General features: G+C 45.7%; 1 protein-coding gene across 3 annotated transcripts in view; it reads right to left on the bottom strand.

The window, feature by feature from the left end:
- Positions 1 to 3046: 3046 nt before the first annotated feature.
- Positions 3047 to 25544, bottom strand: part of palm2akap2 (PALM2 and AKAP2 fusion) — a 108012-nt gene continuing 85514 nt past the window's right edge. The window contains exons 4-8 of one of the 3 annotated variants that reach the window (XM_063209793.1): positions 24534 to 24648; positions 23559 to 23580; positions 21516 to 21632; positions 18328 to 19119; positions 3047 to 3741 (exon numbers count right to left, since the gene is read on the bottom strand). In XM_063209793.1, the coding sequence (XP_063065863.1) occupies positions 3617 to 3741; positions 18328 to 19119; positions 21516 to 21632; positions 23559 to 23580; positions 24534 to 24648 (1171 nt within the window). In that variant the 3' untranslated portion in view covers positions 3047 to 3616. Of the gene's footprint in view, positions 3742 to 13271; positions 19120 to 21515; positions 21633 to 23558; positions 23581 to 24533; positions 24649 to 25544 lie in introns of those variants that run through there. The other 2 variants (XM_063209792.1, XM_063209794.1) reach the window with 2 other exon arrangements.

Genomic DNA, 25544 nt, shown 5'->3' with positions numbered 1-25544 from the left:
TAGCCAGCGCGAGCTTCAACAGCCTGCCCCCCCTCTCTCTGGCGCGGAGTGGACTGCTCTCTCTCTCTCTCTCTCTCTCTCTCTCTCTCTCTCTCTCTCTCTCTCTCTCTCTCTCTCTCTCTCTCTCTCTCTCTCTCTCTCTCTCTCTCTCTCTCTCTCTCTCTCTCTCTCTCTCTCTCTCTCTCGTTCTGTCCCCGTAAGCAGACTTGCTGAATAATGAATAGCCCTAGCGTAGTCCTGGAGGTTTCTCTCTCATTCTACGGCAATCAGGAGCCGATCACTGGCGGGGGGGCTGCACAATGCGCGCGGCGCTTTGCTCGGGTTACCGATCGCTATTCAGCTGCGCAACAATCTGGACCTCATCCTGCCTTTGTCCACCCCCCCCCCTCGAACGCACCCCTTCCCCACCCCCGGCCGGAGCACCACCAACCAAATAGGAAACCGAACGAAACCCAGCCCCATGTAGCAGTTTAGAGTGGATTTTTTTTTTGTCGTGGGACTCAACAATAACAAACACAGCAACAAAAACGTCTAGGACAATTAAGTTGGACAACAATGGTCAGACCCCAAAGCATCTGATCAGAGGAAATTGTTTTAAGTTGCAGGCATGCCAAATATGTAAGTCCTTGCTTTTGCTGGATAACGCAAGCGCGCGCACACGCACACACACGCACACACACACACAGACAGAGAGGGAGAGAGAGAGAGGGAGAGAGAGAGGCTTCCACCACAATATGGGGGGGGGGGGGGGGTCAGCATTCTTCACATATTTCCTGGCCATTCTACCTGACAGGTGTTGTGCTGGTCACCTCACATGACTGACTATAACTAGTTACTAGTCCGTTCTCCATGGAGCCACTGTCAAAAGCAACAGTTCTGAATGCCAGTCTTTGGCGTAGTTAATAGTTACCACCACCTGTAGCCCCTTACCATCCCACCAATGGGACGTTAAATAATGTTCACTGAAAACCCCCACCATAGTAGGCTACTACATCCCTATGACAGCTAGTTTAGTGATCAAAGTAACGTCCCTGTGCACAACCACTGTCCAGGTGCTGGTGATGTGCAGTAAGAGTAATCCAAGTAAATGAAGGATGAATCACCGCACACTGGTATCTTTGCTGGTAGTTTATTTGGTGAACTAAATAAAACTTCCAGCAAAGATACCAGTGTGCGGTGATTCATCCTTCATTTACTAGTTTAGTGATGTCGCATTGAATGTATAATATTCTCTATATGAAGCCTACATCATGGCCATTTTGCAAGTGTTTGTGTGATGATACAATACAGCGCATTTCATGTGAAGCTTGTAATGGTTGAGCATCATAGTAGCCTACAGTACATGACCACTTGTGAAAGGTAGAGTGTCCAGGGGTCTTGAAATGGCACCAAAAATGTTCCAACAGGATAAAACTGCATCGACTGTGTTTTTATTTTTTTCACACCAACAGTGAATATTTACAAAAGAGTGTCCGAATGTCCAAAAGGTAAGTATTCAAAAAAGAAAAAATATTTACAAAAATATATTTACAAAAATAATAACGAAAAAAGGTCAAAATGAAAAATATCTCTGAGCAGAGAGAAATGCTTTGGCATAGCATTACAATTCAATGGCAAGGCACTTACTGTCAACCTTCACCTACCGACCTCCTGGAGCCCTCCTTCGAAGGGCGCTACCATTACAGTAAACAGGAGAATCGTAGATAGCAACTCTAATCCCTGCTCAGCTCCACCGCTGTTGAATCTGCAAGCTACGAAAAAAGTATGACTCATCACGCTATGTGCAAAGGAGCACAATGAGGACTAAAGTTATTCTTTAGAAAATTATATAGACGGGGAAGGATCAGCAAAGGACCCAGGCAGGGCCGGATTAAGATGGCCTGGGGCCCCTAGGCTACAGGTTGCTTTGGGGCCCCCTGGAAGGCAAAATTCACTAGAAATTTACATAGGCAGTGTCATAATTACAAGCTAGGAAATAAAGGTAACATATCTACCAAGTGTACTCAACATGACAGATTAATTTTTCAATATTGCATCTTGTCATAATTCTGCAATTTTCCACTTTTGGCCAATCAGGGGCCCCCTGGCAGGTGGGGGGCCCTAGGCAGCAGCCATATCTAGCCGGTGTGTTAATCCAGCTCTGGACCCAGGCTGTAATTGAACTGGGTCGCCGGTGTAGCAACCCAGTGCCCTACCGTTAGAGCAGTGATTCTCAAACTTTTTCAGACCGAGGACCACTTTGTCCCCCCAAAAATGTTCAGGGACCACCTGTCAACCGAATTGACAGTTGACGGGTGCTAATTTGACACTGCTAATTTCAATGCAGATCACTATTTTGATGAAAATAAGACTACAGCTATGCTTATCTTTGTAATAATGTTACAAATATAGCCTACTGCTAGCTTGTCTTGGAAAATTAGAAATCCCCGTACGGACCACCTGTAATTTGTCGCGGACCACTAGTGGTCCCTGGACCACACTTTGAGAATCACTGCACTAGAGCCACGGCAGGGCCACATTAGTTACTCTCAGGGCTCGAGTTGTAGGGGGGGTGAGGGGGGATGCCATCCCCCCAACAATGAAAACGGTCAAAAATCATCCCCCCAACAATGACAATGGTCAAAAATCATCCCCATCTAAAACAAGTAACCAGTGGTCGAGTTGTAAAATCAAAGCAAGGGGGATGGTCAGCGATTGATTATGATTATTGGGGGTTCAGGGGAGAGAAAAAATGGAAAGTGTAGATGTTAAAAGTGCAATTTTATTATAATATCTGAAGAAGGGACGCTCTTTTTATAAAGTGGATTCAAGATGAACCGGCATTAGCCAAATAAGAAGACTGAATAATTTGAACAGTCTAAAAATAATAGGGCAGTCATGGGTAAGCGGTTAGGGCGTCAGACTTGTAGTCCAAAGGTTGCCGGTTTGACTCCCGACCTGCCAGGTTGGTGGGGGGAGAAATCAACCAGTGCTCTCCCCCATCCTCCTCCATGACTGAGGTACCCTGAGCATGGTAGGCTACTATCCCACCGCACTGCTCCCCATGGGGCGCCATTGAGGGCTGCCCCCTAGCATGGGTGAGGCATAAATGCAATTTTGTTGTGTGCAGTGTTCACTTGTGTGCTATGGAGTGCTTTGTCACAATGACAATGGGACTTGGAGTTTCCCAATGGACTTTCACTTTCACTTCACTTAATGGGAAAACATGATTTATTTTTCAGGACCAGGCCTTAGGGGTTTTAAGTACCCTGGTTAAATCTTTAAGGCAGGGGTATTCAATTAAATGTCTACGAGGGCCAGTTTTTCATATTCCTCCCAGTAAAGGGGCCGAACTGTATGTATGTATTATGGTTGCCGACTGTCAATGAAAAACATATGGAAGACTTCATTGAAGGGAAGGGTCTGGGGGTCCTCACCCAGAAGGTTTTGCATTTCTTAGATGCAATTTCCTGCATTTTAATGTCCCGTGTCCCGTTTCAGCACAATAACGGAACCCATACTTTTATCTCTAAATTCCAAAAAAACGATTCTGTATTTGAAGGGGCTTGTGGGGGGCCAGAACCTTGCTGTCCAAGGGCCGCCTCTGGCCCAGGGTCGCCATTTGAATAGCCCTGCTTTAAAGTGTTCGAGTTTGTTTGAGATCCATTAGGGAACCAGAAGGTGCCAGACTCACCTGTGCTGCATGGTTCCGTGGCAGGCCTCCGTTCTTTGCTGAGGGGGCGTGTTCAACCAGCATGCGTCCTAAGCAAGAACATACGGCAACAACAACACTGAGTCAGTCACATGATAAACTCATCTCTTATTTCATCCCCAACTCACACAGGACATTACGCAGGCTGTTCTGTAGTGTGGCCTTGCAATGTTCGTGCCCATTCTCACGATGCAGCTTTGTAACAACGGGCGTGTTTAAGATTGCCGCATGGCTAGCTGACTGAAACCAATATGTGACCTTGCAAGCAATGCTTAAAAATATGTCAACTTGTGCATATATTTGTCCATATTTTTGCATATATTTGTCCATATTACTGTACGTGGTATTAAAATAATTTAGGAAAGGTACATTTTAAGACAGCTGCTTTCTGGTTGAGCAGCTGCCCCTGTCACTGTTATCTCTTCCAATCTCATCAGATAGCAGCCAGTGAAGCAGCCATCTTGAACAAGCCCACATAAGTCAACATAAACACTGTAAACACAGTAATCAGTGGCATGACGCAGGTTTCTGCTAGTCAAAACCCAAACCTCAAATAGGCTAGATGTACATATCATAGCATTGAACTGAAAGTGATACTGTAGGTACCACTTTGGGAAATAAGTTCATATTACACCTCCCCTTAAAGGTGGGGTTGCAGGTTAACCATTTTAAGAAAATGTAGTATTATGACATCACGTTGGGGGTGCCGCAGGCTCATGGGAGTCTATGTAGAACCTTAGAATTCTGGGGGAGTTCCCCCAACGTGATGTCATACCTGCAACCCCACCTCCGCTCCTACACTGGCCCTAGCCGGCAGCTGGTGTCATAGGACTTCATGTTAATTGCTAGCTTTGAGGTCAAATTTGCGCTGCCATACTCAGAGAATGACAGGAAGCACAGGAGAAAGGTAAACCTCAATCATTTAACTTAAAGGGAGGTGTAATATGAACTTATTTATTTCCAAAAATGGGACAGTATCACTTTAAAAAGCAAACCACTTCTCGTATAATGAATGGCATTGAAGAATGCAAAACTTGCGTCACTCTGGCGTGTTTGCAGACTGTGTTGGCAGACTGAGATTAAATCAATTTTCTTTTGCCATGCAATTTGTGCAAGGGATTTCTTTCTTAGTGCTCATGTCAAGAAGACATACGTAAAACATACACTGTATAACAGGCAAAATATGAACAAAAGTTCCTGAGGTTTAAGAAGCATGGATGTTTCCCTCAGATGCATATTCAGACTCAGATAACAGACAAATCATAACAAGTCACATTAAGACATCAATAACACATCAACCAGCCAACCTATAGGTCAGAACCAATAGCAGTCATTGTTGAAAATTGAGCACCTGCCCCACAAAATGTCTGTGCATGCCACTGCATCCCAGAGTACTGCATATGTATGTTCATGATCTCCAAACAGGATTCTGTACAGTATGACACAACAGAAGGTTACTGGAATTTAGTTTCTTTTGTGTGTTCCAGGTTGGGCAGTGTCCCCTTGGGCTTTGAAAGGATTGATAACAGAGATAGGCAACCCATCTTTTTCTGTGCAGGCTCTAAGGTCAATTTAATCCTGCCTTTATTGTAGCCCCTAATGAATTCATTTCTCCTATGTTATTTATGTAGCCTATTTGTATTTGTACCTACAAAAAAATCAATCAATCTGTGTTCACAGGAGACGTTCACAGACTGCTGAGGGCCAGAGACAAAGCCTTCAGAGCAGGAGACGTAGCTGGCCTAAAAGCAGCAAGAGCAAAAACCTGTCCCAGGGGCATCAGGGAAAGCAAAAAAGGAATACTCGGACAAAATAACAACACACTTCAAAGACAGCAGAGATGCACAGAGCCTGTGGCAGGGCATACAGGCCATCACGGACTATAAGCCCGCACCACGAAGCTGTGACAACAACACCTCTCTGCTAAACGACCTGAACAGTTTCTTTGCCCGTTTTGAAGCACAAAATGACACTCATCCACAGAAAACTCCCCTTCCCCCCCATGATCAACCCCTGTACCTGTCCTCTGCCAGTGTGAAGAGGACACTGGCCACCATCAACCCACGCAAAGCAGCTGGCCCAGACAACATACCTGGCCGAGTGTTGAAGGATTGTGCAGAAGAGCTGAAGGATGTCTTCACAGACATCTTTAACATCTCTCTGGAGCAAGCAGTCATCCCATCACTTTTCAAAGCTGCTACCATCATACCCGTGCCGAAGAAATCATCACCATCATGCTTCAATGACTACCGTCCTGTAGCACTGACGCCCATAATCATGAAGTGCTTCGAACGGCTAGTCCTGTCACACATCAAAGCCACCCTACCCCCCACCCTGGACCCCTACCAGTTCGCATACCGAGCCAAGCGATCCACGGAGGATGCAATCTGCTCTGCCCTCCATCCAGCCCTCACCACTTGGACAATAAAGACTCATATGTGAGAATGCTGTTCATTGACTTCAGCTCAGCCATTCAATACCATAATACCACAACAACTCATCAGAAAACTGGGACAAACTAGGTTTCAGCACCTCCCTCTGCAAACTGGCTGCTGGACTTCCTGATGCAGAGACCACAAGCAGTACGGGTAGGGAATAACACCTCAAGCACCCTGACCCTGAGCACGGGGGTCCGCAAGGTTGTGTTCTCAGCCCCCTGCTGTTCACGCTGCTGACACATGACTGCACAACGACCCACANCACTAACCATCNAGTGAAGTTTGCGGATGATTCAACACTGGTGGGCCTCAATCACTAAGGGCGATGAGACCCACTACAGAGAAGAAGTAGACCTGCTGGCCAGATGGTGGTGCAAAGACAACAACCTCCTGCTGAATGTCAACAAGACCAAGGGAGATTGTTGTCAACTTTCAGAGGGTCAAAAACAACTGCCACCACTGACCATCGACGGTGATGATGCTGTGGAGAGAGTGAGCAGCACCAAGTTCCTTGGAGTGCACATCAGCGACGACCTCTCTTGGACCACCAACACTACACATCACTGGCGAAGAAGGCCCAATCAGCGTCTCTACTTCTTGCGCAAAACTAAAGAAGGCAAGTGCTACACCCTCCATCATGACAACATTCTACAGAGGAACCATAGAGAGCGTCGTGTCCAGCTGCATCACAGTGTGGGGAGGAAGCTGCACGGAGAAAAACAGGAAGACACTCCAGCGTGTTGTGAACACAGCGAAGAAGATCATTGGAGTACCACTCCCCTCCCTGCAGGACATTTACACCGCACGCCTCACCCGAAAAGCACTGATGATCATCAAAGACACAAGCCACCCTGCACACAAACTGTTCAGCCTCCTGCCCTCTGGAAAAGAGGTACAGGCGCCTCCGTTCCCGTACCACCAGGCTTGCAAGCAGCACGATGCATCAAGCAATCAAGATACTGAACACTCAACCCACTCTCCCTTCACTGTCAGCCTCTAGCCAGCCAGGCCACTGACAACGCTCCCCCCCCTCATCCCAACCACCATATCTGCGACTGAACATTCCACCTGCACTACTACATCTGTGACTGAACTTTCAACCTGCACTAACTCAAAACATACACATGCACACACACACACACACACACATACACACACACACACACACACACACACACACACACACACACACACACACACACACACAAGCACACTGCACTTTCTGCACTAAACCCAAACATACACACACTGACACACAACTCATACTCACACACATACACACACACACACACACACACACACACACACATACACAGGTACACACACACAGACGCACACCGCACTTTCTACCTGCACTAAACACACACACACACACACACACACACACACACACACACATACACACACACACACACGCACACACACGCACACAAAACACATACAAACACACACACACACATACTGCTGCTGGTGTATTTAATAAAAACCTTTTTTTTTTAATTATTTATTTCTTCAAATGCTACTATTACTATGTCAGAACGCTATAAAGGACTTTTAGAAAAAAAGAACAACAAAATACCTCCTCTTAATGTATGTTCTCTACAAGTCTTCTGTTGTCCAGTCTTGCACTTTAAATGTCTGTATGAGCAATGTCTACGTCCATACTGTCTATGTCCATGTATGAGTACTGTCTATGTCTATACTGTCTATGTCCTTACCTAGATTAGTCTATGTCTGCATGGGAGAGCAAGAAACGCAATTTCAAATTCTTTGTATGACCAGTGCATGTAAAGAAATTGACAATAAACTTGACTTGACTTGACTTGACTTGACTTAAATAGCATGATTGCTCAGGTGTGTGTGTGTGTGTGTGTGTGTGTGTGTGTGTGTGTGTGTGTGTGTGTGTGTGTGTGTGTGTGTGTGTGTGTGTGTGTGTGTGTGTGTGCGCGCGCGTGTGTGTGTGTGTGCGTGCGTGTGCGCACATCAGCGTGTGTGTGCTTAAACATCAGTTGCTCTGCTATCAGCAGATCTCCGCTAGCATGTGCCCACACCAACGCACTCAGGGGACTTGTGTGTTATTCATGTGATATGATATAATGCATTATATATGTATCGCCTATGCATATTGCATGAGACATTTATCGATGTTCCCTTATGAGGGAAGGGCCACTCATATTTGTTGGTTAAAGCCAATGCCAATGCAGAAACGATAGCCTACAAGGATACAAAGACACAAGGAATATAGCCAGGCCATGCCCTCCTAGTGACGCAACATCTTCAGCGTTGCTTTTAGTCAAGAGCAATACAAATATAGTTTCTGAGCTCCCGAAAAATCAGGAACTCCTCCTACTTTCTCAAGAATCATACAACCATTAGCAAACCAAAAGAGGCGGGTCGACGATGCCGTTCGGGAAATGTTAATTGTTATGCTCTTGGTCAGACCAAGTCTCAGAGATTTGAAAGTTGATGATAATCAGGCAACAAGGAGTATGTGTTCCGCACTTGGCAATCCCACAGCACTGTTATGTTGAAAGGGGTTTTTATACTGTGGTCAAATTAACATTTTTTTTCAGCGAAGAAAATGCCTGAGGCATCATAATTGGAGCATTCATTACAGGCATTAGGACGCCAATCAGCTTTTTTAATGAACAATTACCCACAGCAGTGGTACAGTCTTGTTAAGCTAATGCTCCCAAGATGATAAGAGATAGTGAGTGTGTGTATGTGTCTATGTGTGTATGAGAGAGAGAGAGAGAGAGAGAGAGAGAGAGAGAGAGAGAGAGAGAGAGAGAGAGAGAGAGAGAGAGAGAGAAGGAGAGAGGGAGCAAGGAAGATAAGACTGTGTGTGTATGTGTGTGAGAGAGAGATAGAGATACCGTGTGTTTGAGTGAGTACTGAATGCCGAAGATGTGTTTTGTGAGTTTAAACTCCCCTCAGTAATGCTAGACATTCAACATTCAACATCCTTTCTGCTGATGAGAAGAGTGGCTCCTCTCATTCTGCACATACGTTTACTGCATGACGTGACCCTTCCTTTCATCATAGTATGCAATTATGTGTTGCCCCCTTATATGCATCAAAACAGTGGTTGTGTTGCGGTCAAAAATGACCGTTTTGAAACTTCATTCATAAATAACTTCTCTACTTTTCATCATACACAAATGACACTTCATGATATCCTCCAGCTTACTTATTCAAATGGTCAAAATGAAATATAATGAAATTCCTAAAGAATTGTGGAAGATACACCAACTTGTTACATTCATGGTGTTTCGGTCAAAAATGACCGGGCCATTCATTTACATCTCCCAAAAGTTGTATACAGTTATATGACATTCACTTTACTCTCATATTCTTTTTTGTTATGCTTTTAAACAAATTGGTGCAAGATAAGAAAAAAAGCCTACAAATCACTAAAACAAAGCAGAATAACATTTAAATAACATTGGAAATGTTTCAAAAGGATGTCTAAAAGGTATTAATCACAAAATATGCAAATCAGATTTCTGATCAATGTATTATTACTTTTTTTGTGTAGGCGGTCAATTTTGACCGTTAACACCATGAACGTAACCATGTTTCTAACACAACCAGAGGGTTAAAACAGAGGTTCTGAACCTTTTTTGAACAAATGCCCCCTTGACCTCCTCATAACCCTCCCAACGCCCCTGGCCTCATCATGAGCCTGCCAACGCCCCCTTAGTATTGAAAAATAAAATAGACTATTGCCCCCCAATGGTGACTAAGCACCGCCCCAGTCAGTTGTGTCCTTCTCAACGCCAAAGACTCTGCTCCTTCGTGACTATCTACTACACTAATGTTTGAGCTGCCTTAGTCTCCTGGTAAGCCTCCGTTGAATCTGCACTTGTTGCTCTGCACATTTCCTGTGCACTTCGTATCTGTGATGTTGGCTGTGATTATGTCCTTGATTGTAAGTCGCTTTGGTTAAAAAGCATCTTCCGAATGCAATGCATGCAAACGCATGTAGTGTAATCAGTAAATATAACTAGAGATGCACAGGATCCAAGATCTGGTTCCGGATCCGGCAGGATAATAGGATTTTTCACAGGATCTGGATCCGACAGGATCTTAAGCAGTGGATCCGGTATCCGGCAGTTACCAGAAAATCAGGATCTGGTGCATCTCTAGCCTAGGTTATTCAGTCAGTCTTTCAAAACCCCAATTGCTGCATGGAGTGAAAGAACGGCCAGTGCAGGCAGTGTGGCAGTAAGCCAATGCCTCTAAAAAATAGTTTGAGCCAATGTAATAAAAAGGGCCCACGTGTGCGAGTATGTGTTTCAACCCTTTCGTAGGATCCGGTATCCGGTTCCGGATCCGGCAGGATCTTAAGCAGTGGATCCGGTATCCGGCACGACAAAAATCAGGATCCAGTACATCTCTAAATATAACTGCATTACTGTATTGTGTCTGCACTGTGTAACTTGCATCTGTGTTTTTGTACTGTAATCACAGACGACACGTTATCCCTCTGATGAGGCATTATTAGATTGTCCTCTTGATCAAGTAAGGGTTAACGTTCGGCGAGAAGGTCGCTACCGTGGAATAGCAGCACGACAGAGAGAATCTTTAGACCCCGACGCGGAGCACTCTGAAGTGCTGCTATTCCACAAAGCGACCGACTCGCCGAAAGTTAACCCGCTTATTATATGGATATACTTAAATGATTCACACATGGCGGGGACATTTCTTTAGGCCTATTTAATGTTAAGATTGTTGCTGCGCAAAGCAAAACAGTGCGGTTGTGGAACACCGCTAGGCAACAGCTAGGTAGCCAGGACAACAGGTGTTGTCTATCACAGCAGCTGATTAGAGTCTTGTTGAAAAGTCGCTTTAGCAGTGAAAAGTCTTGTTGCCATTGACAGCGGTCTGTTATAGACCAACCCGTCCGTTATCGAAAAATAACAGACGTGCGAACGTTGGGGATCCCCGTTGAAATGAATGGAGCATTCGACCGATGACGTCACACCATATAATAACGATAAATTAATGAATGGGTCTTAAGGGCAGGCCTGTCACAACCAGGCAAGCAAATTAGGCATTTGACAAGGGCCCCCAGCTGAATAGAGGCCCCTGGTAATGAGTGGGCATCTACTTGTATTTAAATTACAGCAATGACCTAAATTGCGCACCTCTAAATTCCATAAAATCGAATGCTTACTCCCTAAACTCATTGACCGATAAGTGCAATTATACTAGCTATTCAAATATCTCTCGAGGTGGCCCTTTGCCAAATGTGTGGCGGTAAGAAGGGGTAGTCAAGTCCCTCTTTGCCTAGGGCCCCCAAATAGCTTGAAACGGCCCTGCTTACGGCGCCCGGGCCCAGGAGGACACAGACACCAAGAGACCAGACTGGGGTGTATTTCTCGAAACCATAGTTGCTAACTACATTCGCTACTTTGATGGTTGCGATGTAATTTCCCATTGGCAACAACCCAAGTTGCTAACAGGCTAACAACTACGCTTTTGAGAAATGCACCCCTGAAGTGCTCCCAGCTCCCCTGATACTGGCTCCATGGGTATTCACAGTTATGCTTCCACATTAGGAAGCATGCTATCAGGGCTGGATTAAGATGGTCTGGGGACCCCAGGCTTCAGGTTGCTGTGGGGGCCCCCGGAGGGGAAATTGTGACATTTTTACATAGCCAGTGTCATAATTACGAACTAGGAATTAAGGATAATGATGATGATTTCTCAAGATTTTTTTTATTTTTTTCAATATTGCATCTGGTCACAATTCTGCATTTTTTCACTTTTGGCCAATCAGGGCCCCCCTGGCAGGTGGAGGCCCCTAGGCTGCAGCCATATCTAGCCTGTGGTGGGGGCCCCTAGGCTGCAGCCATATCTAGCCTATGGTGGGGGCCCCTAGGCTGCAGCCATATCTAGCCTGTGGTGGGGGCCCCTAGGCTGCAGCCATATCTAGCCTGTGGTGGGGGCCCTAGGCTGCAGCCATATCTAGCCTGTGGGGGCCCCTAGGCTGCAGCCATATCTAGCCTGTGGGGGCCCTAGGCTGCAGCCATATCTAGCCTGTGGGGGCCCTAGGCTGCAGCCATATCTAGCCTGTGGGGGCCCTAGGCTGCAGCCATATCTAGCCTGTGGGGGCCCCTAGGCTGCAGCCATATCTAGCCTGTGGGGGCCCTAGGCTGCAGCCATATCTAGCCTGTGGGGGCCCTAGGCTGCAGCCATATCTAGCCTATGGTGGGGGCCCCTAGGCTGCAGCCATATCTAGCCTATGGTGGGGCCCCCTAGGCTGCAGCCATATCTAGCCTGTGGGGGCCCTAGGCTGCAGCCATATCTAGCCTATGGTGGGGCCCCCTAGGCTGCAGCCATATCTAGCCTGTGGGGGCCCTAGGCTGCAGCCATATCTAGCCTGTGGTGGGGGCCCCTAGGCTGCAGCCATATCTAGCCTGTGTGTTAACCTGACCATGCATGCTATCACACTCGGAATGCTGATTTTAGTTCTTAGAAAATAGTGATAATGATGATGATGTGATCAAGCACACATTTAGTATTTGACCTAAACACATCTACTTTTCTGAAGGCAGTCTTACCAAAAATGATTGGATGACAAATTGTACTTAATTCCTTCCTTACTTACTTGATGTTGTACCATCCTCCCAAAAATGCATACAGTGCATGGTTTCAATAAATAATATGGAAGTTGTAACTACATATTAGGAAGAGTGAGTGTAGAACACCTGCTTGCGCTTTAGACACTTTAATCTGTTTGCAACAGAAACCGTTTCCACAACACCCCTATTCAGTAGACAGGTGATTCAACAAATAAATATTGACAAAAAATATTGATCAGAGTGTATGGGTGAGGCAAATCTGGCCTGCTGTTTGTTGTCTTTCCTGCATTGTTTGTTCAGTACCCAAGCGGTTCACGCTTTAATTATTATTAATCATTATGTAAGCTTCTCATGCAGGTGCAAAGCAGGGTCCCCCCCAGTGTCCTCCTGGGGTTATGGGGCAGGATAAGGGTGGTGGTGGTGGTTGTGGTGGTGGCGGGGGGGATGTCGGGCATTTCTCAAAGTCTAGTTTCCTTCCTATCCTTCAAAGTGTATCAGCCTTCGTAATCACGCCCAGTGATTGGATACTCTTTGGTGAACTCTGCAGAGTATCCAATCACTGGGCGTGACTAATTAGGCTGACACACTTCCAAGGGTCATACACTAGACTTTGGGAAATGCCCGGCAGCAGAGTGCATGCAGTGTAAGTCTGTTACGGGTCATCTGTGTGGGCTTGGTTAGTGCAGGTGCATTGTGGGTGCTCACAATCACAGAGCAGCAATCAAAGGGGATGCAACACCATTTCAGATACCTGACCTCTGACCTGCTGCTATGCTGCCATCTCAGACTCACACCTGACCTGGGCCAGAGCCAGGCCAGACAGGGGCCAGATGCCAGACGGCAAAGCAGCAAAAAGCACAAAGTTATCAGCATGAAAGAGATAGATAGACAGCTAGAGGGCAAAGGTGGTGCAAGAGACACAATAGTGAGTTAGTGACACAATAGATTGTGTGCCACAATAATGGTGAGTTAGTGAAAGAACCATAGCAGAGACACGGGAGGGTAGGCACTGTGAAAATGCAGTTTATTTGACTAGGTATATACCATACAAAGGGGAAAGCCACTGTTACAGCAAGGAGGAGGCGGCGGCGGCCATTTTGTATTCTGAGTAAAGTGTGTGCGTGTGGTGAGGTTTCAGGAGCGAGAGAGAGAAAGAGAAAGGGGAAAAAGAAAGGAAGAACCAATAGATGGAGAGATACAGAGTGATTATCATAGACATAACGAAAGACATGTACATTGGCATGAACAATTACTCTTCAGGTAACAAAAATACACCAGATTTTAGTTATGAAGCACAGGCTTTCTAATAGCAGATGGTGTTGTTGAACCCAAACAGATACTGTACCTCAGAAGCAGATCACAGTTGGCTGTGTGTATATGTGTGTGTGTGTGTGTGTGTGTGTGTGTGTGTGTGTGTGTGTGTGTGTGTGTGTGTGTGTGTGTGTGTGTGTGTGTGTGTGTGTGTGTGTGTGTGTGCACACGTGCGTGTGTGTGTGTGTCTTTGAAACTGTGCTGGAAAACATTCACATCTTTTATTCTGATTGTATTAGGCACAGCATAATTAGAGGGAACAGAAGTAGATTTGGTAATAATAATAATAATAATAATAATAATAATAATAATAATAATAATAATAATAATGTGCAGTGTTTTGGCAGTAGCTTACCTCCTGTCAAAAGAATTGGATAATTGTACGTCCTGTTGCCAACTTTCTGAAAAAATATTGTAAAATATGTACACTGGCTGTAGTAGGTTTGGCAATTATTCTACTCGTTTGTGTGTTATGAAATGCTGTTCTAGTATTATTTCACATGGCTACTGCTGCGTTCTTCCCCTTGCTGTAAATGTATGCTGCTAGGAGAGTTACTGTAGCCTATCTTGGATAAGGTTCAGTGACGCTGCTGAACAGGATGACCGATTGCCGCCTAAATGAAAGTAAAGTACAGTGGCCTACAATCTAAGTCAGTCTACAATGCATCATGTGCTGTTTTGTGGTGACCTGGTAATATTCGTATGCTGATGATCTAAAATCGTAGAGTACTTCACTGAAGATCTGACCATTTCCAGGCAGATGATAAAATGCGGTATAGATTGCTGTGCTACTGTAGTAAGCCTACATAGTCTGTTTTGTGAATTTCCTGTTTTGACTAAGCGTGTGGTTAATGGTGGAACTAAGCAGTTAGTCGATATTGGTGTCAGATGTAAGATAGATGGACAGAGTGAAGCAGTTGGTATTAGTATTTTTAATAGATTAAACCCAACATAAATCCAAAAGATCTCCTCAGAGTCAACCTTAATGGAGTCCTATGGTGTTTCTGTGTGACTTTGGATACTAAGAATTGTATTACTATCAGATATTGATAGCGCTATAATGAATTCTACATAAACACATGCAGAGGTGTTTACGTTCGAAAATATCCGTACACGTGTAGGCGTACCATCATGACAATGTAGCTGCTATATATTTTTTTAGCCTGCGTTAACTCCACCTGATCGTGTGGTGGTGTGTCTCTTGTCCTATCCATGTGAGCTTTGCTCTTAACTGCACTTAGTCCGAGGAAGGCCGCAAGAGCTCATAACATCATCGAAATGGAAAATAACAACTGGAGCTCCTCTGTGTGTGGATCGCCTTTGTCTTCATATGTGTCCTGAACTGTTGATATATTGTTAGCTTAGCCTAACACACAAGCTGAGCGGCTAAACCCCCCTCACCACTGACAAGCGAAAAGGGCTGCTTATCGTGTTTCTCTCAACTCAGACACTGACACTCAGATGACTTATTGTCCAAAACCCCTGAGAAATATTCCAAAAAATCTGCACTTCTAATTGTATGAAAGCATTTCTAACAATTTCTAATCCTTCATATAAGTGTCTTGGTGTTCATGGTTATGCTATGTTTGCATATAATGCCAATGTAGTCAGTCAGTGCCAATATTATTACGGATATCTTCTCGGGATTCTAACTGCTAAGCGGTCGCTGGTATAAAATTGGGACTCTGTCCTGGCAGTTTCAGCTTTTGGTGATGCATAGACAGACCCCATCTCCAATATATTGTGCTTTTTGTAACTTGGTAATGTTTCAAATAATGAAGGCAGTCATGTCCTGAAATATATTTTCAACCAGAAAAGATCCCTTGATATTACACAGCTTGCCAACTGAATATGTAAACTAGGATCAAGCTGTATAAAAAAGTGTCTTCCTCAAGGTATGGATCAGTTAGGACAGTGCTGAACTGGTGTGAGAGAATCATATCATTTGCACAATTGTGAATTGAAGATCTGCAGCATTGCACAATTGGTATATTTTTAGAAGTTCTTATCTTAACCGATGAGTGTGGGTACTAGACACATATTAGCAGACATCTTACGACCAAAAGCACCAGGTAAAAGAAAAGATTAGTGTAAAGTACAGGCCGACAAATGGCCGGTTTATCAGCATTTGTTGGACCTTATGTTTCAGCAAACCATGGCATAATGCCTTACTGCAGTATCTAAACATGGTCAAGACACTGGACAAATATTGGAGAAGACGAGACGAGACACCTGAAAGAAGACGAGACGAAACACCTGAAAGAAGACGAGACGAGACACCTGAAAGTCAAGGCCAGTTACAGTAGCTGCCCTGAAGGAGCCGACCAATCGCTGGGAAGTCAGGAGATGATGATGAAAGGAAGTGTTCAGACACCGTCATAGTGTGCGTTCCAATATGCGACCTTGCGTCCTCCACTTGTGTGGTTGTGGCCTCGTACCAGGAAGTGATATGCTGTGATGACACCACTGACAACAGCATTATATTTCAATATCTCACGAAAGCTCAATTGTTACGTTATTTTCTCATTTGCAAACTGGATGGTAAATGAAGAATAGTCCCCCAAAAGTTGTTGTGGCTAGGCTGAGGGGCCAGGAGGTGAGGCAAGTCCACAAGCACAAGTGGAGGACAGGAGTATGCATATTGGAAAGCACTCATTGTTTCATGATAAATAATTCAACCCACTGATCAGAGGTGTCAATCCCGTATTCAGCAAGTCAAAACCCTGTCACTGTGATGATCACACAAAATCAGCTGATCGTAATGTGTACTCAAGACCAGTACTCTCACAGATGTAATTACAACACTAGAAGTATCATATTACACAGTTTAACTATCTAATATAATAACTCTGGTCTTGTAATTACATCTGCAAGAGTACTTCTACTTGTACGTTAGACAATTCTCCTCAAGACAGGCAGACCAGTTATTCAGTGAAGTCCCCCATGGTGGGAGGAATCTGTGGCAGGGTGTTTACTTCTGAACTGGGGTGAGTTTCTCAAAACAGAAGTTGCTAGCCTGTTAGCAACTTTGGTAGTTGCCAATGGGAAAATGCAAATGAAAACAACAAAGTAGCTAATGTAGTAAGCAACTTTGGTTTTGAGAAATTCATCCCCCAGGGTTGTTGACTCCTCGCCTACTGATATACGGTACATTTGCACTGAGGCACACCACTATAGCTGCACCGGTGCAAAGTGGGATTGAATGTGCAGTACAGAACATAACGTGCACATTGTCTTACTGACACTGCCACAGAAGAGGGAAAAAAGACTTAGACTTTACTCCGGAACTGTAAGCAGAGGGAAAAAATAACAAACAAACAAACATCCATCCTGTTATCAAGAGAGTAGCAGTTGAGATGCTTCAGTAAGGCCACTGGACAAATGTATGATGAGCGAACGTATTTACAGAGTGCATGGCGCTATGAGTGCATGGATACCACACTGCTTCATATCACACTGGCCATTCTCACAATGTTGGCATTGTTTTTGTTTGTGTGTGTGTGTGTGTGTGTGTGTGTGTGTGTGTGTGTGTGTGTGTGTGTGTGTGTGTGTGTGTGTCAAACCCTTACTCTCAATGTTTCTACCTATGCTACACTACTTTATAAAGCTCTCAGTGGAAGTGGCAATTTTATATCATTCTTGAATGTACAGCTTTAAGACTGACACATCTTTTATTTATTTTATACTCTTTAAAAATTAGTTAAATACTGATACATATTTAAATAATCTGACTAATACTGTTCCTTGTCCTCCAAGATTTTTTTTTTTTTTTAACATTTATTTCCTTTTCAATGCTCCAAGATGAAATATGTAATGCTCTTCTTAGTATGAGTGTCAGATGCTACAGACAGGCCTGACGATCCCCCCTGTTTTTGTCCAAACCTGTTTTGGCCTCCGGGAACAGTTCTCCTCAGCTGTGGAACCAAACTTTCTGTGGGAAAGTAGGCCAAGGGGGAAGAGAAAGGAGAGCACGCAGACAGCTAGAGGTGCTGTTAGTAGGAGAAGAAGGAGCCATTTTGTAATGTTTGTTTTTGAGTTCTTTTAAAGGGAGGAAGAGCCGAGTTGTGAGAGTGCTCCGAGGAAGAAGTAGTAGTAGTAGTAGTAGTAGTAGAAGAAGAAGAGAAAATTAGGAAAAAAAAAACAAAAAAATAAGGAAAAAAATATAGTGTTGGAGAAAAAAAAAGAGGTCACATGATAGTACAGCACTGGCAGCGTTTTTTCTTTTCTATACCTGCTGTGGCTGTGGGCAGTTCCTTAGTATCTGCTGTTGCTGCTGCTGCTGCGCTCTCGTCCTTGCCCTCCGAGGACAGTTCGGTGCTGTCGGACAGCGGCGGGCGTCCCGACACCAGGTCGGCCGCGTTGCCGCCAGTGTCCACCACGGAGGCGGAGGCGTCGGTGACGGTCTTCTCGCGCAGCGACTTCTCGTCGTCCTCGTCGATCAGGATGATCTCCGCCTTGATGGTGCCGTCGAAGCCCAGCAGCTTGCGGGTCTCGTCCTCGTCCTGCACGCTGTGGTAGCCCATGAAGATCATGGTGACCGGCTTGTCCGCCGTGGCCTCGGGCGCTCCCGTCACCGCCTCGCTCGTCGGCACCGGCACCGGTGGCGGTTCCGTGCTCCTGGATCCGCCACCGCCACGCTCCACGATCTCCAGCTTGTGGTGGTGGTGGTTGTCGAGGTCCTCTGTCGAACTCCCGGGAGGTGGCACGTCGGGCTCGGCGGGCGTCACCACCACCTTGCCAGCCGTGCCGGCGGTGCGGCCTGGGCCCGGATCCGGACCGGTGTCGTCGGCGTCAGCGGTGTTGGCGTCGGCGGCGTTCTGGTTCTGTTTCTGTCGCTGGGCCTGGCCGACGCGCTGCATCAGCTCGTCCACGTCCGTGGGGCTCCAGGTGTGCACGCCGTTCTCCACGGTGGTGGTGGTGGAGACGCCCGAGCGCACCTCGTAGATCACCTTGCGGCCGTCGTCGTACACCTTGACGCCGCGCTGGTGCTGCGCCTGCAACTCCTCGGGGCTGACGGGGGACGCCGACACGATCCGGGTGCCGCCCGTCTTCAGGTCCTTCTCTACACTGATCTCCATGGCGTACAGCGCTGCACAGCAGTGGCCGAGGGATGGAGGGATGGATGGATGGATGGAGGGGTGGATGGATGGATGGAGGGGTGGATGGATGAAGCAGTGGAGGTTATGGAGTGGTGGAAGGAGGGGATCGAGGGGAGGAGGATGTGGAGGAGTGGCGGAGGGATGGACGGGTGGATGGGTAGACAGATGAAGGGGTGGATGGATGGAGCAGTGGAGCGGAGGGGTGGAGGTTATGGAGTGGTGGAAGGGGGGGGGATCGAGGTGGTGGAGGATGTGGAGGAGTGCACAGATGGAGGAGTGGAGCGATGGAGAGATGGAGGGTGTTCGGGGAAAGGAAAGCAGAGAAAATGGGTTTAGTATTATTAACAGGTCACACGTGGCTTATATTAAACACACATATTGCTGTACTTTAAAGGGGTATGCCACTATTTTGGGGCTTAATACAGTTAAAATCGTTGGCCGGGGTTTATAAAGGTGGTAAAGTGTCTTGTTTTTCCTGTTAAGCGTTGTCTTGCTTTAAGACAAGTTAAAAGAGGGAGTATGTAGCTAAGCTAGTGAAAGTCAATGCATCACTGTAGCATGTAGCATGCTAGACGGATCCATTGACTTTCACTGGCTTAGCAACATGCTCCCTCTTTTAACTTGTCTTAAAGCAAGACAACGGCTTACATGGAAAATAAGACACTTTACCACCTTTATAAACCTGGCCAACGATTTTAACTGTATTAAGCCCCAAAATAGTGGCATACCCCTTTAACACACACACTCTAATCAGATCTTGACAGTTGTATTTTATATAAACATGGTTTATCATTTATCATTTTCCGTAAAGCAGAGCTGTAATATATATCACACAGATTCTAGAAGAGGAGACATTTTTAGTTCAGTTTAGTTTAGTTTAGTTTAGTTTATCTTAGTTCAGTTTAGTTTAGTTGAATACCTTTTTTTGAATCTGTTCGATGCAGCACACAAACAAAACTAAACTGACAAAAAAATCTTGTCAAAGAGAAAGCAATAGGAAACAGAAAGCAATGGGAATTCCTGTTATTGGTCAAAATGTTTCAGTATGAATTTCTCAGGATGAATTGCTCTTCGTGCACTGCACATGGTCAGTAAACAAACATGTGCTCGGGGCCCCATTGTGTGTGGCGGTGGCCATTTTCTGAAGCCTTGTCAATGGATGTGTACACATGCTGTTTATACGGCCATGTTGTGTCTCTTCCCAGCCAGTTAGTGTTTCTACAATATGTATGTAATATGTATTTACTTGTCTCTGACGGATAGTAGCCTATGTACGTATCTGACCATTAACTCGTTAAAGCTTTTGAGCAACAGAGGAGATAAATGTTTAACAACAGGATATTGAACCACTTGTGTTGTGTGGAGCTAGCAAGAGACGCTATGTGCAAAAGCAACATGTGGCTTTTTGCCAGACATTGTCCTTTTGGGAATGTGAAAACGTCATCCTTCATAACAACCTGTTCTGGAATGTCGATTAAGGCACTCCTTAGGAAGTCAAGGTCAATTCAACCTAAAGCATTATGAAAACTCTTTTTCTTTCATTTTCACCATCATTTTCAGTGCCGAACAGAATTTCTTATTTGCCATGAAATATTGAGACAGTTTGAGCACACTTGACACGCAAAAGTACATCTAATGTTAAAATTGCAAACTCTGGCTCTGGCTCGTGCTTTGACAGCTGTAGTCAAACTCAGCAGGGTAAATGGATGACACATTTTTGTCTATAGAGCAAATCTAGCCAACTAATCCCGGCGGGCTGCATGCCCAAACTGAGCAGGATGGATCAATGATGACACAATATTGGACAAACTGCTTCAGCTCTTCTCAGGTGTGTATGTAATAATAGTGAAAATTGATATCAGCATTTCAGGACAACTTCCTGTGTTGTGACGAGTTGTGTTAAGTTGTAGTTAAGTTTTTTCTGGCTTTCAGCCAGAGAACATGAAATCTGAATCACCTTAATCTGTAGCGCTCGCCGGTTGAGAGGTGAGACCGACCAGTAGCTTCTGAAGCTTAATTATACCCTCCAAATACCCTAATCCCTTCTACCACCCCACGGGACCACATCTCTTACCCCATGCACCACTGTTGCCAATCCCTTCTACCACCCCACGGGACCACATCTCTTACCCCATGCACCACTGTTGCCAATACCTTCTACCACCCCACGGGACCACATCTCTTACCCCATGCCCCGCTGCTGCCAATCCCAACCCCTCCCTCCCTCCTCCACCACCACCAGCCGCCTCCTCCAGCCTCCAACCACCAGCCTAATCAAGTAAACATCCACCGCACCGCACCACACCTCCACAGTCCACACACAAACACACAACAACAAGGTCAAAAACTCCCACTTCTGTCTGTCTTTGGAGTCAAAGTCACCTACCAGGTTTCCTTGGGACTTGGGAGTTGTTCTTCCCCGCAGCAGCGTTGGTGGCTGAGGACGTGGAGTTCAGCTCGGGGAGCAGGCCAGGGATCTGGGGAAGCACGTAGCTCACCGCATCTGGGGGAGCGACAGAGAGAGAGAGAGCCAAGCGGCAGAGCAGAGCGCACAGCACAACACACAAGCAGCACACGACAGAGGAGAGAGGAAGTCAGAGGACTGGATGGGACGTCCGCCTGCCCGGCCCACCCGCCCGCCTGCATCCACCACACACAGTCACAGGCACCCCCCACTTCGTCCTGACACACACATGGACACACACACATGGACACACATGCACACACACACACATGGACCGGCACACACATACACGTTGACAGGCACACGCACACATGGACCGGGAACACATACCCATGGACAGGCAAAGAAGGCGCACACACAGGCGCACACACACGCATGGATGAGCACACTAGTGCTCGCACACACACACTCACACACATCACACACGACAAACACACAAACATACACACACAAAAACACATGCAATCACACATACACAACCTGACATACACACCCACAGTAGTCTCTCCTCTCCAATGCTCTCTGTCCCCATCTCCTAACTCTGTTCCTGACTCTCTCTCTCTCTCTCTCTCTCTCTCTCTCTCTCTCTCTCTCTCTCTCTCTCTCTCTCTCTCTCTCCCACTGCTGCCATGCTTAGGGCAGCGAAAAAGCTGGGGCGCGTGCATTAGGTGGGACAATGGGCGGCCCCTCTGGGGGGGGATTGCGGTTGTGAATGGGGGGATCAGGCCGGACAAAGTGGCCTCCCTCCCGTGGCACACCTCAATGGTCTAGCTGAGACAGGAGGGAAGGGGGCCAGAGAGACACACCACACACCAACACACCACAACACACACACCACAGTACACCACAACACACACACCACAGTACACCACACCACAGTACACCACACACCACACAAGCATAGCACAGCACCGCATAGAGATGGACCCTCCAACACAACACAACACAACACAACACAACACAACACAACACAACACAACACAACACAACACAACACAACACAACACAACACAACACAACACAACACAACACAACACAACACAACAATGGACAAGCGTGTGTGTGTGTGTGTGTGTGTGTTTATGTGTGGAGGGGAAGTGTGTGTGTGTGTTTGTCTGTGTGTGTGGAGGGGAAGTGTGTGTGTGTGTGTGTATGAGTCTGTGTGTATGAGAGAGAGAGGGTCCTGTGTGTGGGTGTGTTTACTTTGTGCATGACTTTGTGCATGTGTGTGCAGTATGTGTGTATGTTTAGTCTTTGTACAGGTGTCTATGTATATTTCTGTGTATGCGTGTGTGTGTGTGTGTGTGTGTGTGTGTGTGTGTGTGTGTGTGTGTGTGTGTGTGTGTGTGTGTGTGTGTGTGTGTGTGTGTGTGTGTGTGTACGTGTGTGCGTGTGTGCGTGTGTGTGTGTGTGTGTACGCTTGTGTTGTGTGTGTGTGTGTGCGTGTGTGTGTGTGTGTGCGTTCCTGCGTGCGTGTCTGTACGCGTGTGTGTGTGCATGCACACGTGTGTCTACTTGTCTGTCAATGTCTATGTCTGTCTGTGTCTCTGTCTCATTCTCTGCTTTCTTCTGTCTATCTGCCTGCGCCTTTGCCAGAATAAACTCAGTATTAGAGTAAAAATGGATTAATCTGATTTCCTGTCAGATAAATGGGTTCCGGTCTGCTCCACAAACATTCACAAAGTTTAAACTTTGACTACATCACATCTCTTGAAAATCATGTGATCCTGATTGGTTCTGAAGATCCTCAAAACCCTAATGTGAGCTCACAAAGCTGAGCGGAAATAAAGGGTCTGACGACAGCCAAGCTACGTATATATTAATGCCATTCTTTGCAGTAATGATCTTAAGTGGCTTTTCCCACTACTGTATATCAGATTTATCATTTCAAGCAACTGGAAGCTCTGTTCAATCAGTTGAAATTTGTACATCGAAAATGAAATGAAAAACGTTCTTTATGCTTACCTCCATCTTGAGCTTGTAGACTCTATGGGAGAGAGAGAAAGAGAGAGCAAGAGTGTGTGTGTGTGAGAGAGAGAGAAAGAGAGAGAGAGAGAGAGACAGAGAGACAGAGAGAGAGACAGAGAGACAGAGAGAGAGAGAGAGAGACAGAGAGAGATATGGAAGGGGGAGAGAAAGACAAAAGGCGAAGGTTGGAAAATGAGAAAGACATCAAGCAAATGTCTAACATGAATGACATCATCATATATAAGGCAGGAAGACAGACTCATTCGCTGCGAGATGACTAATTGTTGGACTAGGGTTACCACCAGAGCTGTTAGACAGACTGACCATACACTGAGTTCTTGAAATTTTAAGGGACACTGTGTGAGATTTTTAGTTGTTTATTTCCAGAATCCATGCTGCCCATTCACTAATGTTACCTTTTTCATGAATACTTACCACCACCATCAAATTCTAAGTATTCATTACGACTGGAAAAATTGCACTTTTCATACATGAAAAGGGGGATCTTCTCCATGGTTCGCCATTTTGAATTTCCAAAAATAGCCATTTTTAGCTGCAAAAATGACTGTACTTGGACCATACTAGAAAATTTTGTTTTATTACTTAGTAAACTTTCATGTAAAGATCAAATTTGGCAATAGGCAACCCAATTTCAATGAGCAGCACAGTTGCAGTACCTTTTTTGACCATTTCCTGCACAGTGTCCCTTTAAGGATCAGGCCCTACCGTGGCTCTAACCGTAGTGTCCCTTTAAGGATCAGGCCCTACCGTGGCTCTAACCGTAGTGTTGGGTCACTGGGCTGCTACAACGGTGACCCGAGTTCGATTCCGGCCCGGGTCCTTTGCCGACCCTTCCTCATCCCTCATTCCCCACACATTTCCTGTCCCTCTCTCGACTGTCCTCTCAAAAATAAAGACATAAAAAGCCAAATAAAAGGAAAATTAAGGTTCAGCAGGACTCCAATTTCTTACCTTCTGCAGGTCCTCGATTGATTTCTCAGTTTCTCGCAGCCTCTCCCGCAAGACTTGTTCTTTGGCAGAGATTTGGGATTCCTCGTTTTCCAGCAGACCTATCTCAGACTCCAACCTGTAAGTAAACACGTACCCCATACCACATTAATGGGGTCTCAACACTGGAAAACCAGACTCAAGTTGAAAGAAGAGGAGATTGAAAATATTAAACGTAAACAGAAAGTGTTCAATCGCGGATAGAGACAGCACCATTTGTATATGAACCTCTCAGAGATGTTGATTTAGCTGCTGCAGCGAAACGAATAATTTACGTTGTTGTAAAATTTAAAAGTGTGATTATGGTCTACAATTAAAATTGTCAACCACAAAAAAACAAAAACAAAAAACATTTTTCTAGGTGCAATGGTAAAATGGCAGCGATGCTAAACAATATTTTCAAAATCTCCTCATTTTTAATCTCAAATTGGGAGTGCCCCAGCTGTCAGCCTAGCCAACATATTTTTTGGGGGACTATTCTTCATTTACCATCCTGTTTGAAAATGTGAAAATGACTTTAGAATTGAGCTTTTGCGAGATATTGAAATATAATGCTGTTCTCAGTAATGTCATCACGACATATTACTACCTGATATGAGGCCATAAGCACAAGTGAAGGACGCAAGGTTGCATATTGGAACGCACCCTATGTGTTTCTATGACATGTCTGTGTTGTCAGCCATTGTCTAAGGGCACATGGTGCATTAGTCCAACCCAGCATACCCCTCTCATCTCCAGGAAGGCACTGTGGGAGGGGCTGGAAGCAGTGGCGGAACAATAGCACATGGGGCCCAAGGGAAAAACACTGATAGGGCCCCCCCTAAGGGCCTACCATGGTCACAATAGGGCTCCTACTACCAATACAAGAGGGGGCCCTTGGCCCAGGGGCATATGCCCCACTTGCCCTCCCTATAGTTCTGCCCCTGGTTGGAAGACTGGTTGGACTCACACTCACTCTCAGACTTTCCCTGCATG

This window comes from Engraulis encrasicolus, chromosome 11, assembly GCF_034702125.1.
Source record: "Engraulis encrasicolus isolate BLACKSEA-1 chromosome 11, IST_EnEncr_1.0, whole genome shotgun sequence".
NCBI lineage: Eukaryota > Metazoa > Chordata > Actinopteri > Clupeiformes > Engraulidae > Engraulis > Engraulis encrasicolus.
This window is presented reverse-complemented; position numbering and strand designations above follow the sequence as displayed.